Source organism: Heterodontus francisci, chromosome 19 (genome assembly GCF_036365525.1).
Source record: "Heterodontus francisci isolate sHetFra1 chromosome 19, sHetFra1.hap1, whole genome shotgun sequence".
Lineage (NCBI taxonomy): Eukaryota > Metazoa > Chordata > Chondrichthyes > Heterodontiformes > Heterodontidae > Heterodontus > Heterodontus francisci.
This window is the reverse complement of record NC_090389.1, coordinates 66,844,533-66,864,284: the sequence shown is the minus strand read 5'-3', so window position 1 is coordinate 66,864,284 and position 19,752 is coordinate 66,844,533. Positions and strand designations below refer to the sequence as shown.

At 43.3% G+C, this 19,752-nt stretch overlaps 1 protein-coding gene and 1 long non-coding RNA gene across 2 annotated transcripts in view; one reads left to right on the top strand and one right to left on the bottom strand.

The window, feature by feature from the left end:
• Positions 1-19,548, top strand: part of atg7 (ATG7 autophagy related 7 homolog (S. cerevisiae)) — a 202,028-nt gene extending 182,480 nt beyond the window's left edge. The window contains exon 18 of the mRNA XM_068051846.1: positions 18,782-19,548. Coding sequence (XP_067907947.1) covers positions 18,782-18,814 — 33 coding nt within the window. The 3' untranslated portion in view covers positions 18,815-19,548. The remainder of the gene's footprint in view (positions 1-18,781) is intronic.
• Positions 1,715-16,350, bottom strand: LOC137380397 (uncharacterized). Its single transcript, XR_010977014.1, has 4 exons — positions 16,264-16,350; positions 6,483-6,743; positions 4,698-4,854; positions 1,715-2,319 (listed from the first exon to the last, which is right to left on the bottom strand). It is a non-coding gene; the product is annotated as an uncharacterized lncRNA (long non-coding RNA).
• Positions 19,549-19,752: the final 204 nt, after the last annotated feature.

Genomic DNA, 19,752 nt, shown 5'->3' with positions numbered 1-19,752 from the left:
AGCATACTCTTTAAAAATAAAACTGCATGGCTTGGTAATCATGCTTGGCGTCACTAGGCCTGGAGCTAAAGGAAAGAAAATTTACAAACGTTTCCACTAATGATTATTATCCAGTGAAGGGCGTGTGTATGGACACCGAATTAATCCTGGAGAAGGTCCAGAAGAAATGTACTAGATGGAACTAGGGATGAGGCACTTTAGTTATGTGGAGAAACTGGAGAATCTGGGATTGTTCTCCTTAGAGCAGAGAAGGTTAATGGGAGATTTCATGGAGGGTTTTAAAATTAGAAAGCGTCTTAATGCAGTCGATAGGGAGTAACTGTTTCCACTGGCAGGAGGGTCAATAACCAGAGAACACAGAATTAAGAGAATTGGCAAAAGGTGGGTGGGGGAAGAGGAGAATTTTTTAAAATACTGCAAGTTATGATCTGGTAGGGTGGTGGCAGTAGAATCAACAGTAACATTCAGAAGGAATTGGATATATACTTGAACAGGTTAAATCTGCAGGGTGAAGGGGGAAGAGCAAAGGTGTAGGACTAATTAGCTAGCTCAGCTGACACAGGCATGATGAACCGAATGGCCTACTTCTATGCTGTAAGGTTCTATGATTCCAATACAGGATTGGGCTAAAATTCTCCATTAAGGAGTTCAAGGTTCAAGAGGTCTGGACGGAGTGGATAGGGAAAAACTGTTCCCACTCGTGAACGGATTGAGAACAAGAGGGCACAGATTTAAAGTGATTGGCAAAAAAACCAAAAGCAACATGAGGAAAAGCTTCTGCACACAGCGAGTCATTACGGTCTGGTGTGCACTGCCTGAGTGTGTGTGGAGACAGGTTCAATTGAGGCATTCAAAAGGGAATTGGACTGTTATCTGAAAAGGAGGAATGTGCAGGGTTACGGGGAAAAGGCAGGGGATTGGCATTAAGTGAATTGCTCATTCGGAGAGCCTGTACAGACACGATGGGCCGAATGGCCTGTCATGCTTCTGTGAGTCCCCTGATGGCTTAGCTGGTTAAGTCAGTCAGCACCTGCAATATGTCAGATTTGATCTCCAGAATGGTGTTTGGGGTTATACCGTTGGTATCAGTGCCACCGAGTTAGAGAGGGAAAATTCTCTCGGATACCCATGGTTAGTGCTAATCAGCAATCCCTGCTGGAAGTGTGACTGCATGGGTATCTGGTGAAGATAGGATTGAGCACAGATCCCTATAATGCAAAGGCCTGTTGACACTCACTGTTAAGACATTCCAGAAATCATATACCAGCAAGGCGTTGGCTTCTTCAGAAGGGGAATGAATAAAATAAACAGTTCAAACTGTTTTACATTAAGTATAACCTATGATAATAAATCCCAGTTTGTATTTATTGCTCATGTCATTTGGTTCTTGCATCTGCTTAATGGGGCCAATCTTGTTCTTTGTTCAAAAGATGGTGGGTGCAAGGGATACCAGAAGAATGCAAAGTTGGAGTAGAAAGAAAAGGAGAGAACTTTCAATCTCTCACTGCTTATATAGTAAGAACCTTTGTGTTCCCATAAAATGAATTGAATTAGAGTTACAAGGCTTTCTTAGTTCTCCATAAGCTTCACCTCACAATAGTTCCAACAATGAAGAAAAAAACATATTCTGTCTCTCCAAGTTCTTTTAATTAAAAAGAGAAATTCTCAATAATTTGTTTCTATATCTGAAATTTTAAATAGTGGAAGTAATTTTAAAAATTGTACATAAGTGTTCATCAACCAGTGCTCCAAGCTACAACAGGAGAGGGAAAAGTATCATGCGCTGATTAGTTCAAATCCAATAATCCTGAAGTATTGGCATAGTCCAGCCCTACTTCCGAATGCACAGACCAATAGTAAAGCCTCAACTATGTGCAATTAATTTTAAAAACAAGGTTTTGGCTGGTGCAGTGCTTTTGCCTAATATGATGCTTGCTTCGAAAAGGAACAAGAGCGGTTCTGAAATTGTCTAGTTTCCAGTATGAAGGATAACCATTTGAAAACTGTGCATACTTCAACAAAGAAAATAGCCCTTCTTTACTTGTTCTTCTGGATTACATGCCTCAGAATGAGTAGAATAGAGTCCAATGTGGCATTATTGGCCTCGATTTTATAGTCACCGGTGAGAGGGACACTGACCTCAGATATCTAGTGAGCTCTGTGATGCTGATTTTCCTTATTACATCAGTTCCATTCTGGTGCCAGACAGAGGGAATTTCTGGCATCCAGAAGCAGTGAAGTCGTCAAGCGATCTGAGCAGCCAATCAGATTGAGGAATTCTCACAGCAAACCAAGAAGTAAAAGGAGGATGCTGGAAATCTGAAATATAAATAGAAAATGATGGTATGTTGTGTGTTCATTTCGTGGTTGGAACTATTGTGACAATGTAATGATTTCATTCTGCTATTTTTACAATTCACTTTGCCTTGGAAGATCATATAGTGAGTTGTGTCACTTGTGAGGAGCTTCTGTAACCTGTTGCCAATCTAGAAAAGTCCAAAACCTGCTCTCATCAATAATTTAATGACCAATTAGTGAGTATTTCTGCAGGTCGGGGGTAGGGTTGGGGAAGTAAAGAGGGTCTCTTTAGGTTGAGCTGACTACAAGGTGGCACACCTGACAATCGAAGTTTGGAATCAACCTGCAGGGGCAGTCTCTGTAATCTAATACCTGAAACAGGAGGTCCACAGTACTCCAGGCCATTAGTGATGATAGACCATTCAGGTTGGCTGACTGGTGGAACCTGGAGGGGTAGCTCTGCTAATGAGGTTTGGTAGGCTTCTCGTGCTGTTCCAGATAATCCTGCAAATCAAAGGTCCAACGGATGGGATATTCCTTGTTGAACAAGCAGTATTCTGTATTATTAAGCTGCATGGCTTTATCTGGTTGACATTCAGCAGCATCCCTCTGTAAACCTGGTGGTCTCTAAATATTGGCTCTGCTAACATGTGCCTGAGCTCCCTAAACTTGGGTAAGTAGAGTGTGCCCCTACAGAGAGAGAGTGCGTACTCTGTAACAGATGAATACAGATGTAGATTTCTCATTTGCCTAGTTTTAAGACTCCAAGATAATGGTGGGTTTCTATCCTTTTCAGGCGCCCAGCTGGGAAACAAAAGTTCTGGTTCTGTTCTTTTGGGCTGGATATTGGCATTGACATTGGGACTAAATGGGGGTCCCGAGCCCGCACTTGCAACGAGACCAGCTCAGCAAACTTCTGGGAGATGGCCTCCTAATTGGATGCCTCCACGCTCACCATTCTATTGAGGGTGGTGGGCAGGCTCTCTGGTGCCTGCCCAATCAGAAAGCTGGCAGCTCTGGAGCCTCAGCTGCCTCACCGGGAGAAGTAACCATTGCTGAGGCAATGGTTCCCTGGTAGCCTGGGTTTGTCAGGAAGCTGTCCCAACGCAGCTCCCCCGCCTCCAAGTCCGCCATCACCGGGCCGGAAAACTCAGCCTATTGAGTCTAATACATTTTTCCTGTGTTCACTTAGGTGGCAGTAGTTATATATAATTTAATTTATCCCTTGGTTATATAGTCTAACCTAGTCTGTTGCCCTGAAAAGCTTACAGCCTACAAACAACACTTACGTTTATATAGCACCATTAATGGGCTGAATTTCCCCAGCCCCATGATGGCGGGCTTGGAGATGGGGGAGCCGCATCAGTATGGCTTCCTAACGCATTCCTGCCGCCGGGAAATTTTCCCGGGCTGGCTGGGAATCAGATCAGCTGCCTGCTACGTGGAGGTAGGCAACCAAATACACTGGTAATGGTCCCAATTAGGGTTGATTTTGTGGCCTTGCTGGTATTTTGCCACCGGCGGAGCGGTGCCCTGCTGCATGAGGTCGCCACCAGCTCAGTGGAGCCGGCCTCCCTGCATCGGAGCCAGAGGCTCCACGCCCCATTGACGGGGCTGTGAGCATGAAAGGCTGCAATTGCAGCCAGACCCGATCCAAGGGAGGGGCTTTCCCTTCATCCCAATGGAACCACTTTGATCTTGTTTATTCTTCACTGCTGTGCAGCCCAGTGAGGGAGCCTCCATGTTGAGGCACCCTCATGGTCCCCAACCTGCCTCAGCAGTGCCTACCCTTCCCAGTGGGGCTGCCAGCCTCTCTGGGCCTGCAGCATCAAGAGCCCAAATGGTGAGCTCAGAGGCGGCCAACTAGGAGGCCGTCCCCTAGAAGATTGCTGAGTCAGTTTCGCTGCCAGCAAGTGTGGGCTCGGGATCCCCATTTTGTCCTGACATCAGGGTCCCGCAGCCCGCTGCAAAATCCAGCCCTTTATGTACAGAGAGCCATCTTGAAGCACTATAGGGTGGTGGATAGCACAGTAATGCCAAGCAGGAGGGAGGCAGGGAAAAGGATCAATAAAGGTAAAAGTATGGTCAAAAACTAGGGTTATCCAGAGACTCATGAAGGCAGGGAGGGGAGATTAAACCAAGCTGTTCTAGAGGACAGGGGCTATAGTGGCTATAGGACCAGTCAGCAGTGATGGAATGGAGGGTGTGGACATCAATAATTGGACGTGTTGGGGAGTGGAGAATATGCACAAGAACATAACACTGGAAGAAATTAGGGAAGCAGGTAGGAAAGAGATTGGGAGCAATGAAATTTGGAGGGATTTGACGTTGAAGCCATCTGGTGTAATGGCTGCCAATATTTTAGCCATCCCAGTAGAACTAAATTCCTTGATACTTACCTTCCTTTTCAGTGCTGATTCACAGTTTATATTCAAATGTTCTCCAAAAATCATCACTGGCTGTGGAGCCCACAGTACCAAAATTCTTGTTGTGTATGTCCCATTGGCTGCGCATCAAACCTTTCAGCTTTATTGAAATGAGTAATACTGTGAAACACTACAAATAAAAATGAAATAATATGTTCATTTATGGCTTAGTGAACAAAGGTACCACCTGTTTTACTGCTAAGCTATATGTACCAGAAGCCCAAGTTTAAGCCCCAGGTAGTGCTGAATTAGCTGAATCAGTACTTGATTTCAGCTGAATCAGTAGTTAAGTTGCTACACTCGATCTTATTGCTCTGTTTAGAGAGGGGGAATTTAGCCTGGATTTCCAGTCATTGTTGCAATTTAGTGACCTAGAAATTGTACTGGGTGGACGTCTGGTGAACACGCACACATGACAAATGGCCTTTTGAGCCAGGACCATGAGGCAACTGACACATGCAACCCAGCATAGTTAGTGCCCTCATATAAGGTCAAACAGAACATTAAAAATACAAGAACTAAGTCTATGCATAACCGAAGGTTTTGCAAATGTAGTTGAGAGAAGACACATAGCTGAGGAAATTCAACTTGAGCAGTGGTTGATTGCAAATGATCGTGAATCAGCAATGCGTTTTAGACTACACCCAGTTAGGTTTTTCTTAAAGAGTAAAACTGACTGCCAGTTTGCTACTGCCTGTTTTGTAAGACCTTCCAATATGAATTTCAACCCCATGAGATAATTTGAATGATCCACATTCTTAGCATCAAAGGACCAAATCCTGTTGTTAGATTTTAATACTTTATGGCAACTGAGATAAAGTCCGCCCACCTTTTCTTACACTTAATTATTGTATTATTCCAAAACATAAAAGTGCCCTAAGCATACACAGTGCACCCTATAATTGGAGAGCCATATTGCATTATTATGTATTTTCAGAAGATTTACATAATGGCTGCATTGAAGATCATTCAACACAGATTTATAAACAGTATCATTCTCCTGAGGCAAGTTCAAACAATCCTCAGTACTCCCAACTTATCGGCCTAGTTGTACAGAAAACCCTGCTCTTAACACACATATACCTCTGGATTTTGTAATTATAGGACAAGCAAATAGAAATATGCAAAAATAATAATAGAAGTATCTTTTCCATCTTCCAAATGGTGAGATTGATCCCGTGTTTATGCAGAGGTGTTGCAATCATTTTATCGCTAACAATTATTTGTACAGTTGTACTGAATGTTTACATTTTTATTCTTCAAAGTCTCTTTCTGTGCCAAGCAGCATTAGCAGGGAGGGAGAAATGCAGGGAATCTCATTCCAGCCATATAGTATGCGATTTTCTTCATTTTACTGAAACAGAAGCGAGGAATGGTGTATGAGAAAGAAGTTTGTTAAAACATTCAATAAAGTGGTGAGTTGGTTGACCCTGTGCTGCATGGGCTGGTGGGGGCATGACGTCATGCTTCTTGTTCTCTACATGGTGATTTCTGCATCTGGGCTAGGTCTCTGGGCTTGATGTTGAGTGCAGATGCATCATTTCTATCTGAAGAGGCAGAGAAGATCAGTGGGCAAGTTGCCCCAGGCCAGTGTCACAGATATCATGCATCTGACCTTAGTCCCAATTTGGAAATGCAAAGAATCTGACTGTTACCTTATTTAAGTAAATGGAAATAAAATGGCTTTGTATTGGGAATTTTGATTTTGGTGGAACTAACAGGTTTCAAAATGATTTGAATAGTCTCTGTAATCCAAACCTTGAATTTGTGCAGAAATTAAACATCCATCTTTTTATGAAATGCCGTTCCGAATGGCTGCTTTAATCTGTTGCTGTTCTTTATCCGAAACAACCGTTTCAGATTTCAGTGGCAAGCACTCCAACTGTGCTATCTATTTATCTTCCTACTTTTCATGTTGTCTTTGTTTTGTTTGTTCTTCAGTTGGGTAGCATGCTGAAATTATCATAAATATGTTGAGAAGCATATGGTTTGAGCTGATCAGTCACGAGGTCGTACAGCCTGTAACAGAACACATAGAATGCCTTATGTTTTTCACAAGTCTACAGGATAATCAGAGATGAGGAAGACCATTCAGGCTATCTTAATTTATCCATTCATTGCCCCATAATTACAAGATTTCAATTGCCACTATTTTATCTGGAAGTCTATTGTTAGACACTCTTTGGGTGAAAAAGTTTTGGACATCAGCCCTAAAAGTATCTTGACTAGTTTGAACGTGTCCTATTGTTCTACTCCTGCAATTTAATTTAAAATAATATTCTGGGTTTATTTTTTCAATCCCCTAAACAGTCTCTATACCTCTAAGACCACCTCTCAGATGCTTCCTTACTAGTCAGAAATGCCCAAATTTTTTGAGTATTTCCTCATAACCCAGACACCTGATACAAAAGATCAACCTCTCGACTCTTCTCTGCACTGCCTCCAGGAGCTTGAATATCTCCCTTGTTTCTTGGCAACCAGAACTGCATGCAGTATTTGAGGTACTTCTGACCAGAGCACCATAAAGTTTGATCCCTACCTTCTCTGATATATTCATCTGTTTTGACTGTGTGGTTCTGTTAGCTTTGTCGATTGCTGCTCTGCATTGATTGGGTCAATGATCAGCATTGGGCTGAATTTTCGGTTTCAGCAGCTGGCAGGAACGGAGGTGGGCAAGGCTTGAAAATACCAATGCAGCTGGCGTGCCTGTTTTCTGATGCCATTCCTGACACCGGCCAGTTTCACCAGGGCAGTGGGAGGGTGGGCCCACGATCCCACCAAATCCATTTAGAAGGCCAATTAAGATATTTAAAGAGCTTATGAAAAGCTCATTAAGGGGAGGTTGAGACTTTTACGGGGGCACATGGGCTGCACATGTTGTCTGGGGCAGCCCAGCTGAATGGAGATGGGCACACAGTGGGTAGCCAGTTACGAGTTAGCTGAGCCCCATCAAAGGGTGAACAGCGCAGAGAGGGCTTTGCCCATTAAGTGACAGGTGCCATTGGAGCAGTGTGCATAGCAGAGAGTGTGGTAGCAACAGCTCAGGCAGTGCAGGGCTTCGGACTCTCTTGACATCATGGGGGCATAAGAGCAGGGGGCAAGGCTGCCAAGTACAATTGGAGGGCCAGCTGAGCACTAGAAAGGCTGCAGCTGGCAATGGGGGCACGACTTGCAGATTTTGGGCCCAGTGGCAATGAGGAGCAACACCCTCTACAGGAAGGGTGGAGTCCCAGGCATCAGGAGGGCAGGGGAGAGGGACGAAAGGCAGGAATGACATGAAAGCCATACCCTCCGCGTAGGATCTACCACTGAAGAAGGAGCTACCTGGAGATGATCGAGATCCAGTGCCATAGGACACTGTGACTCTCCAGGCAGGTGGTCACAGATAACTATGCTCTCATTGCCAAAGACCTCACATCTCACACCTCGCAGCACTGCTTACCATGCCCCACCAGCCGCCGTCAAAGTCACTGGCCTTGAATTTCTTCACTTCTTGCTCCTTCCAAGTGCACACCACTGTATCTCGCAGGTTATGGATGCCCTCTTTGCCAGAGCTGGACAGTACATTCAATGCATGACAGATGAGGCCTCACAGGCACAGAGGCCAGCGGGTTTCACCGCCATCGCTGGATTCCACCAGGTGCAGGTCATCATTGATTGCACCCATGTGGCCATCAAGGCAGGCAGTGACCAGTCACTCACATTCATCAACAGGAAGGTCTTCCACTCCCTCAACATTCAGCTGGTCTGGGACCACAACAAGAGTTTCCTCCATGTGTGCGCTCGCTTTCCTGCCATGACTCCTGCATCCTCTGCCAGCCCAGGCTGCCGCAGCTCTTTACTCCAAGCCCCGAAGTCTGTGGATGAATTCTAGAGGATAAGGGACATCCCTTAAAGAGATGGCTGCCTACTCATCCCTCTACAGGAGCCCCGCACAGAGGTGATAAAACCAAAACCGTCTGCTCACTAGGGAAACCATTGAGCAGGCTATCGGGCTTCTAAAGATGCATTTCCGGTGCCTGGATCGGTCGGGTGGCACCCTGCAATACATACCTGCAAGGATCTTGCTCACTATGGTGGTCTGCTACACTATTCATAACATGGCCCTCCGGAGGAGAGGTGTGGACCTTGAGGACGGTGATTCCCTGAAAGGACACAGCTTACTGGAGGAAGAGGAGGAACAGGATGTGGAAGAGGAGGAAGCAGAGGGAGAAGATGCAGAACATGCTGATGTTGCACAGGGAGGGTGGCTGGGCTCGGTGCGGGGCTCGAAGGTCTCGTCAGGATGCCATGAATGTCAGGGATCATCTGATTCAGGAACGATTCAACTGAGTCACTCTGACCCAGGATGAAGGACCCCTTGAGTTGTGGCACCCTCATCCTCCACGATGAGATCCTCAGCCCTTGGCTGGTGCTCTGGATGACTGGAGGAGTGCAGGCCACTGACTGGTCCGGGCTACATACTATGGCATGCATCCTGCAGACATAAGTGCGCCATTTCTGCATGCACTCCAAGTGCTACTGCATCTGGCTTTCCATAAGGTTGGCCGCTCTTTCCATGGAGGAGCTCACACATTCAAAGCCCTGAGCCATTGTGGCACACATGAGCTGAATGGACTCCTCCATTCTCTGCCCCAAACCCGCACTGCCTCAGGGAACTCCAACATGCAGGAGCACATCTGCTGCTGCTGGTCTCGGTAGAGCCTCCTTTACAGTGACTCCTGAGGTTCTGCATCTGTGCCCAGCTGAGTATGGCTGGTGTCTGATTTCACTCCTCTGAAGGTAACTGCCCATACTGCCTCTGTCTCCGGCATCTCCTCATGCACACTAATTCTGTGGTCCTCGCCCAGTACCTTACCCTAACCAAGCGTGAGGACCCACCAAGTTGACTGTATCTGCGTTGGTGGACGATGAGCTTGTAAAGTTTGACGGTGCTTTTTCGGAGCTGTCCTGCTCCTCCTGGCCCAGTGATGGTGAGGGAGAAGGTCTCCTTGGGTCGACATCTGCACCAGTAGGAGACACGAGATCATAAGAGCAGAAGCCTCTGCAGTGCTGAAGCTTCCCAGTGCAACTCAGTATTCAGTATGATGTTGGACGGGATGAAATGCAAGGCTCCCCCTTAATGAGTGAATTGCCCCTTCTAGTAACTATCTCCACCATGAGTGCCCATCTCACCATAGCTGACTTCGTCATAGTCTGCGATCCTGTCTATTTCCATCGCTCCCTCCTCCATGGATGTAATGGCCTGAAGGTGGGGAACACCTGCACCAGTCTGGGTCCTCTCTCAGGCGTTATGGGCCTGTATCTTCTGCAAGGACAACAGATGCCAATGTAAGGCACTGCTGTCCTCTATGGCCATTGTCAGTTGCTCATATTCATTAGAAGCTGCATGTATTAGTGGTTACTGGTCCTCAGCAGCACTATGGCTTTGAGCCATTCTGAGGAGTGAGTAAGTAGCCTGGTCACACAGCCCTCTCAGGAGCAGCATGTGCCCTGAGGCTCCTCAGCTGGTGTGTCTGTTTGAGGGTGAACACCCAGAGACCCATCGTGAGGATTGGGGGTAGCACACATCTTGCCCGAGTGTATCAGGTCATTGAACTTCTTCTGAAGAGGGGAGATTTAGAAATCCAAAGAGAAAGGCTAAGGCATCGGAGCAGTTTAGCGTTGTTCGTAAAGACAAGCAGAATAGGACAGGAAGGGACAGGGAGTTTAACAAAAATTGTACATCAGTGAATAAGATCATTGAAGGGCATAGAAGCAAAAAAGTAAAATTAAAGGTTCTTTATCTGAATGCACGAAGCATCTGCAATAAGATGGATGAACTAGTAGCACAAATAAAGGTACATGATTTAGATCTAATCACCGTTACAGAGACATGGTTACATGGTGATCAAGGTTGGGAAATAAATATTTCAGGGTACACAATATTTCGAAAAGACAGACAGAATGGCAAAGGAGGAGGGGTATCCCTTATGGCAAACGATGATATAAGGGCATTAGTGAGAAAGGATCTGGCCTCAGAACATCATGAAGTAGAATCAGTATGGGTGGAAATTAGGAATAAATAGCAAGAATCAGAAAAAACTGGTGGGAGGAGTTTATCGCTCCCTTAACAGTAGTTATACCATTGGACAGAACATTAAATAAGAAATTATTGGAGCTTGTAACAAAGGCAATGTAATAATGGTGGAGGACTTTAATCTTTATATAGACTGGGACAATGAAATTGGCAAGAGTGGTCTAGAAGATGAGTTTGTAGAATGTTTTCGGGACAGTTTCTTGGAGCAATACATCGTGGAATCGACTAGGGGTAAAGCCCTCTTAGATCGAGTTTTGTGTAATGAAGCAGGGTTAATTAATGATGTCATAGTAAAAGATCCACTGGGAAATAGTGATCATAATACCATTGAATTCCATGTTAAGTTTGAAAGTACATGCTGCAATCGCAAACAAGAATCTTAATCTTAAACAAAGCCAATTACGTAGGCATGATGGGAAGATCTGGATAAGGTAAATTGGGTAAATAGACTAAAAGGTATGGCAGTAAATGAACAGTGGGAAACTTTTAAAGAAACAATTCAAAATGTTCAATGAAAAACAAAAATTCAGTAATAAAGACCCATCCGTGGCTCACTCAGGATGTTAAGGATAGTATTAGATTAAAAGAAGAGGCTTACAATGTTGCAAAAAGAGTAGCAAGTCTGAGGTTTGGGAGTGTTTTAGAGACCAGCAAATGGCCACCAAAAAGTTGATAAAAAAGGGAAAAAATACAATATGAGAGTAAACTAGCCAGTAATATAAAAACAGATTGTAAGAGCTTTTATAGGTATATTAAAAGGAAAAGAGTAGCTAAAGTAAATGTTGGTCCCTTAGAAGCAGAGAGACGAGAAATTATCATGGGGAATGAGGCAATGGCAGAGGCATTGAACAAATATTTTGTATCAGAGTAGAATACACAAGTTTCATAGCAGAAATAGACGGTAACCTAGGGGCTAAAAAGAGTAAGGAAATTAACATCAGCAGAGAAAAAGTATTGGAGAAACTTGAGGCTCTAAAATCTGACGAGTCTCCAGGACCTGATGGCCTACATCCGAGGGTTCTAAAAGAGATAGCTGCAGAGATAGTGGATGAGCTAGCTATGGTTTTCCAAAATTCCTTAGATTCGGGTATGGTCCCATCAGATTGGAAGTTGGCAAATGTTACACCACTTTTCAAGAAAGGAGGGAGAGCAAAAACAGGAACTACAGGCCAGTTAGCTTAACATCAGTTGTTGGGAAAATGCTGGAATCTATTCTGAAGGAAGTCTTAGCAATGCACTTAGAAAAGTACAGTATGATTAGAACAAGTCAACATGGTTTTACTAAAGGGAAATCCTGTTTGACAAATTTATTAGTTTTTTGTGGATGTAACTAGTAGGGTAGATAAAGGGGGACCAGTAGATGCAGTATACGTAGATTTCCAAAGGGCATTGGAAAAGGTACCACACAAAAGGTTAATAGGCAAGATAAGGGCTCATGGAGTTGGGGGTAATATATAACGTGGATAAAGGATTGGTTAACAGACAGGAAGCACAGTGGGCATAAATGGGGCATTTTCAAGTTGGCAAGCGGTAAATAGTGGAGTGCGGCAAGGATCAGTGCTGGGGCCTCAACTGTTTACAATCTATATTAATGACTTAGATGAAAAGACAGAAAGTAATGTATCTAAGTTTGCTGATGATACAAAGGTAAGTGGAAAGGTAAGTTTTGGGGAGGACACAGGCTGCAAAGAGATATTGACAGGTTAAGTGAGTGGGCAACAAGATGGCAGATGGAGTATAATGTAGGGAACTGTGACTTATTCACTTTGGTCGTAAGAATAGAAAAGCAGAATATTTTTTAAAAGGTGTGAAACTTGTAAGTGTTAATGTTCAAAGAGACATAGGGGGTGCTTGGACAAAGAACACAGAAAGCTAGCATGCAGGTACAGCAAGCAATTAGGAAGGCAAATGACCTGTTGGCCTTTATTGCAAGTGGATTGGAGTACAGGAATAAGGAGGTTTTGCTGCAGTTGTACAGGGCTTTGGTAAGACCACATCTGGAGTACTGTGTGCAGTTTTGGTCTCCACATTTAAGAAAGGATATACTTGCATTGAAGGCAGTACATTATTTTTTTTATATTTTTTAGTTAGAGATACAGCACTGAAACAGGCCAGTCGGCCCACCGAGACTGTGCCGACCAACAACCTCCCATTTATACTAACCCTACAGTAATCTCATATTCCCTATCACCTCCCTACACCAGGGGCAATTTACAACGGCCAATTTACCTTTCACCTGCAAGTCTTTTGGATGTGGGAGGAAACCGGAGCACCCGGCAAAAACCCACGCAGACACAGGGAGAACTTGCAAACTCCGCACAGGCAGTACCCAGAATCGAACCCGGGTCCCTGGAGCTGTGAGGCGGCGGTGCTAACCACTGTGCCGCCCACAGTGAAGGTTCACTAAATTAATCCCTGGGATGAGGGGGTTATCCAATGATGAGAGACTGAGTAAATTGAGCCTATATTTGCTGGAGTTTAGAAGAATGAGAGGCGATCTCATTGGAACATATAAGATTCTGAAGTGGCTGGATATGGTAGACACTGAGAGATTGTTTCCGCTGGACGAGGAATCTAAAACACTGGGGCACAGTCTCAGGATAAGGGGCCAATCATTTAGGACTGAAATGAGGAGAAATTATTTCACTCAAAGTGTTATGAATCTTTGAAATTCTCTACCCCAGAGAGTTGTGGATGATCCATTGTTGAATACATTTAAGGCTGGGATAGACAGATTTTTGGTGTCCCAGGGAATCGAGGAATATGGCAAACTGGCGGGAAGGTGGGGTTGAGGCCGAAGATCAGCCATGATTGTTTTGAATGGCGGAGCAGGCTCAATGGGCCATATGGCCTACTCTTGCTCCTATTTCTTGTATTCTTGTGACATTGGATCCACCTTCTTCTGACCACATTTTTTCCACTTACTGTGGCAGTGATGTCCATCTACACATGCTTTTGCTGGGTAGATTGCCTCTTCCTGCTACCCTCTGGGAAGAGGACCTCTCTCCTCCCCCTCACAGCCTCCAGCATGACCTCCAGGTCCACAGCTGAAAAGGGCTGCCTTGCCCCAGGTTCTAGGCCTTTGGCTGTGCTGAGACATTATGGAATTCAAGTCTTCTACGATTGTTCATTCTGCCGTAACAGCAGTGAAACTACTGTGCCTGCCGTGTTCAAATTAATTCAGGCCCACACTTGAGTTGTCCCGCCTCTGTTAATTGGATGCCAAATCCATCTCCATAGCAATTAAGGGATTGCCGACCATAAAACTCGGGGCTCATTACTGGTTCCCCCCTGGGGGTGGGTTTAGGACCCAGAAACGGCCCCAACTTCCATTTGCTGCCCCCATTGCGAAAATCCAGCCTATTGTGTCCAGTAAGACTCCTAGGTTTCTTTTCACTTCATCCTTATGTGTCTCGTCTACTGTTTCTTCCTATGTGTAGTACTTTACACTGTACATCAAATTTCATCTACCATTGTTCTGTCCACCTATATATTTTACCCAATTCATTCTGCAATTTCTGTACAGCCTTTTTGAATCCACTTCCTCTCCCAATTTGCCATCATCTGCAAAGTTGACCACATTGCCTTGAGTTTATGAATTTTTCAATCCAAATCATTTATGTAAATTAGACACATTAGTGGTTGCAACAACCCCTAAGGTTCCCAACTCAGCACCCACTCCCCCACCTTCGCCAACTCTGATTTAACTCATTGCTCCCTACCCTTCCGCCAGTTTCTTATCTATTCCCAAACTTCTGCTCCTCACTCAGCACTAAAATAGTCCTCACCAGTCATTAATGATCTCTGTAACTGGGACCTTGATGCATTCTCCCTCCTCTTTGACTACTCTGTAGTCTTCAACACTTCAACCACACCATCCTTCCCAATGCCTCTCGTCCATTTTCCAGTTTCATGGGACTGTCCTAGCTTGATTTCACTCTTATTTACCCAGGCAGAGCCAGTGAATTTCTGGCAATGGCATTTCTTCTTGTACTCGAATACAAACCTCCAGATCCTCCAAAGGATCCACTCTTGGCCTCACTCCTCTTTCTTATCTCCAGCTACACTTCTTAGCAATATTATCCAAAGTCATGGGGTCAACTTCCACATGTATGCCAATGACTCGAATATTCACCTCTCCACCACTTTTTCACTGCCTCCTGTGCAGTTTGACTGTTTGTGTAACATTCACCTTTGATGAATAATAATTTCCTTGAACAAACATTTGGAAGGTGGAAGCCGTTGTCTTCGACCCTCACCACCTCTTTCTCGCCATAGTCTCAGGCTGAAGTAGATTATTCGCAACCTCTTCCCTATTCCACCCTGAGCTCTTTTTCTAATGCCATATCCTTGCTATTTCAAAGATCACCTCAGTAACGTCACCCCCTCTGTCCCTATTTCAATCTTTTGATCACCCCTCTTACTCTCTCTTTCTTTGGTTCAGTGCCCATTTTGTTCACGTCTTGGCGCATTTATTTACATTAAAAGTGCAATATACATGCAAGCTACTGCTGTTGTTCTAGGACTTCTCACTTATATCAAAGCCCTTGACTTTATTTGGGATGCATTAAGAGAGCTCTGGCATCAATAATACAATCAAAATCACCATTGTTTCTGTGCGTCTACATGTCATGGCCGTTATTTTAAGAAATCCAACAGAAAGATCAGTAACATAGTTTTCTGTAGATCAAAATAAGTTAAATTTTGCTTCAGAAACTACCAGCATAATTTTTTTCCTGAGATCACTTGTTACTTCATCTGCAATAACAACATATCAAAATAAAGCCTTAGTATCTTCAAAGCTAATGGCAGGTGTGTGCTATTCTGATTTGAGTATGTACGGGTTATGTCTTCATTATCAGCAGCAATGTTCCTGAATTACAGATCTCATTGAACTCTCGCCTGTCATTACCTGTAGCAAAACAAAGTGTGTGTCCCCAGGTGCGCTCTCTAACAAAAGACTTAATTCTTTTCCTTACGTCTAGGCTGCTTTGATGCCACCTGCGTCTGTTGGGTCTTACTCTACTCTTCATCCAACAACTGTTTATCTTCTAAAGAGCTTTCTACCAGGCTCATTTCCAAACATTTGTAGGTTTTAAAAATGTGAAATAACCACAGATTGTTGATGTTATTTAAAAGGTTTGTCTGGAATAACCACAGAACTTTTTATGCCTTCGGCACTAACTGCTGTTTGCTAGATACCAAATAGATGGTCATTGTTTTATTAGAAATTGTTAGTTCATTTCATAAGTGTTGTACAAATAACACTTTAAAATTGGAGAAACACTGTTGAGCGGATTCTAGGTAACTTCAGCTTTTAAAGGCTCTTTGTTAGTATGCTCTCATTTGCTTTCTGTAACAGCTCAGAATATTTTGAATAGTCTGTTCCTGACCGCCACTGCACCACTACGCAGACTGCAACTGTACACAGCGCACAGGCTACACTTATTAAGATATTACCTTATTATGGTAAGAAAGAGACTTCCGATGCGCCTTCAAGGGGTATTCAAGAGAGTGCTGCTTTTGTCTTCTGTCCCACGACCTGGCCTGCAATATAAATGGCCTTTTTAGTTCCTGAGTGCAGACTGTGGTAGCAACAAAAAGGACTATCTGACTCATTAAAAGTGTAGATGGATCTGGTTAAGGTTGTGCAATGGCCAGACCAATGACACGAGACAAAGAGATTCTTATAAGTTGGATTGTTCTGAAGGAAGTTTTTAAAATCATATTTACCCTGCCTATCGAAAGTGGGAGACATTAATACTGAAATCTCCCAAGTCATTATGTGGTGTTAGTTCACGGGAGTAAACCACTGCTGCTGTTTTTTTTTGTTGAATCCGTCCGGTGCTTTTCAACTACAAACTGAACATTCACACATAGTTAGGTGATGACGTCAGCTCACTGTGAGGATGTAATCATATTCGAACCTTCTGCATTCATCAGCATTTTCGTCTTTTTCAAAAACTAAGAAACACCTTTTATTAATCTATTATGTGAACTTTTCTTCTTTGTTTGGGATGGAATGATGCTTTTATTTCTACGGGGCCTTAGACTTGTTCACTATTTTTGACTCTTGACAGGAAGCAGACTGTGAATGATTTGTTCATCCTGAATTAATTCTCAGCTAATTTATTTCCTGTTTTGAACATTATTTGACTTATCTGCTCACAGATGCCATTTGAATCTGTCTCCACTCTTTCATGGCAAAGAATGAATACATTTGTGTCCTGTTATTTGTATCAGATTGATATTTTTTGCAAAAAAAATTTTGATTTTGTGCCAATTTCTAAGTGCTATAAAATTCCCTTTCTTGATCCATTTACAAAGCCAATAGCATTGAATGAAGGAAAAATATATCTCATTTGGTACTAAGTGCCAGAGAACCCTGGATCAAGAGACAAAGCATGTTAGTTAAATTTGCAGATGATACTAAACAGAGGGAGAATTTTCATGAAAGCCAAGGAACTACAGAAGGACCTGGACAAATTTTCAAGTGAGCAGAACTATGGTAGATTTAAATTCAATACAGAGATATGCAAGTTATTACACATTGCAAGAACAATGGGGTACATCCTAGCCAAACTAGTCAGAGGAGATCCAGGAGGGGTCATATATACTACACCAGGGTTGTCCAACATATGGCCCAGGAGCTAGGATCTGGCCTGCCAAAGGTTTCCATACGGCCTGCGGATGTAAACTGTACCCGAGCCAGTCCTCATCCTCGCCAGGGTTCCGTGACTGGAGATGAAAAATTCCCCTTGTCAGACCGGCTTTTAAAAAACATCGCAAGTCAGTTTCACAGCTGATAGCTGCTGACATCGGGAATAGCTGTTTCCCAACTTCAGACAGATTCAGGGGTTTTTAAAAAGCCCACCAGAAAACCCCAAATCTGCCCGAAGTTGGGAAACGGCTGTTCCCGATTTCAGCAGCTGTCAGCTGTGGAACTGACTTGCGGTTTTCAAGAAAAACTGATCCACTGTCTGCTTAGCATTCCCGCTGTCTGCAACTGTCAGAGAGAGAGAAGGGGGATGGATAGAGAGAGAGAGGGGGAAGAGAAAGAAAAAGGGGGACAGAAAGAGAGAGAGGGGGCATAGAGAGAGGGAGAGAGAGTGACCAAGATCACTCCTGACAGAATGACATCTATCCAGAATACTCCGCATCACTACAAGAAGTGTGTGGGTAAACATTGACTACTTGTGTAAGAAAAAAAATGCCAGATATCTAACTAACATAGTGAAGAGAAAGTAAGTCAGTAAATTAGTCTTCTCATTTAAAGCTTCTTGACAAAAATGTACATTTGCTGTTTTTATTAATAGTAAGATAAATTTTAATGCCATTATCTTTCCAAAATTGTCTCGCCGGCCGTCAATGTAAGACAAAAATTGTAATGTGGTCCCCCATGCGAAAATGTTGGGCAACCCTGCTCTACACTTACCATGTCCAGTCATTGCGGGGCAGCAACAAAAAAAGAACAGAATATTGGGTCACATTGCTAAAGTAGTAGAGTACAGGTCTGAGGCAGTCATTGCTGAAGCCAAGTAGTGCTCTGATTAGCTTTCACCTCAAGTACCTTTTCATTCTGGTCACTGGCCACAAGAGAAATATCCAAAGCCTTGAAGTGATACAGAAGGTGTTTATAAGCTGATTCCTAATGTCAGAGGACTGAAGTATGAGAAAAGGTTAGGAAAAATGCTGACTCTTCAGTCTTGAAGAGAAATGAATGTGAGGGGTAGGCAGGATAATAAGTGGATCGGAACAGGTTAATCTGGAGAACTACTTCAAGTTAAACCATGACTGCAAGACAAACTAGTAGAACACACATTCCGGATAGATGTCATTGAAGAGAAATGCTGGGACCAAGGGTTCTATGGAAGGATGCGCTAGATGGACCTTCTTCATTTGTACTGAGCTCTAGATACAAAGGCTCAATGACTGTTTATCTGTTAACACTCAAGGTAACTTGCTTTTCTATTTTCAGATATGGGATATGAGTGATGATGAAAGCTTCTGAAAAACAGTCTGTTTAACCCAAAAGGAAGATGTTTGATATTCGTTGGCAAATTGAAGAACAAATACAGCACTTTTTATAATCCTGAAGTGCAATAACAGCCACTCTGATGCAGGTCAAGAATTCTTCGTGATTTTTATGATGGCATTCAGCTTAATTAAAAGAGTATTTTGTCTTTAATAAATAAATATTATCTCCTAATGCCTTTTTGCAATTGTAAATGTGCTAAGGTTCATGGCCCTTTCATCCAGAACACAACTCTGGAGATTATCATCGAAACATTGACGATAATAGCAATAATCCCAAATCTTTCTGAACTGAATGTTGTTGAGTTCTGTTTATGTATTTACAGTCCAGCATGGGTGAGAATGTTTCATTTAACCCACATAACTCAAACATAAACATTATGTTGAAGTTGCTTCTAGTTCGCAGTTCCGCCACCTCCAATCATTTCTGACTGTTGACTCTTATTCCCAAAGCAAAAGTGTCTTTTAAAAATCAAATTCAGTGCAAACCAATAGTTTACATGGTCATGAATTTTAATTGAATTATCAGTTCAACTACCGGCTTCACTTCCATTTAAATGGTTTTTTTGTACTCAATTAAAGTCTGTTTCCTGTCCTACAATTCTTTATGCCTGAAGCTTCTGTATTGTGTACATGCTGGTGTAATCTGCATGCAATACTTACTACCTTTTACACAATTAAAAATGGCTTAATAGTGTTCAAACTATCAAACTTGTCTCTACATTTAATTTCACAGGTATAACTGTTGTTTAGCTTGTAATCTGTGTCAAGTGAAAGCAAAAAAAGCCAGAATGCTGATACCATCTGGTCACTTTCCATGTTGGTTTGTTATGTGGCTCTTTGGATACAGTTGCTGCTGGATATGGTCTGATTGCTGTTTCACCAATTTAATGGCTTGGAGAGGATCGAGCAGAT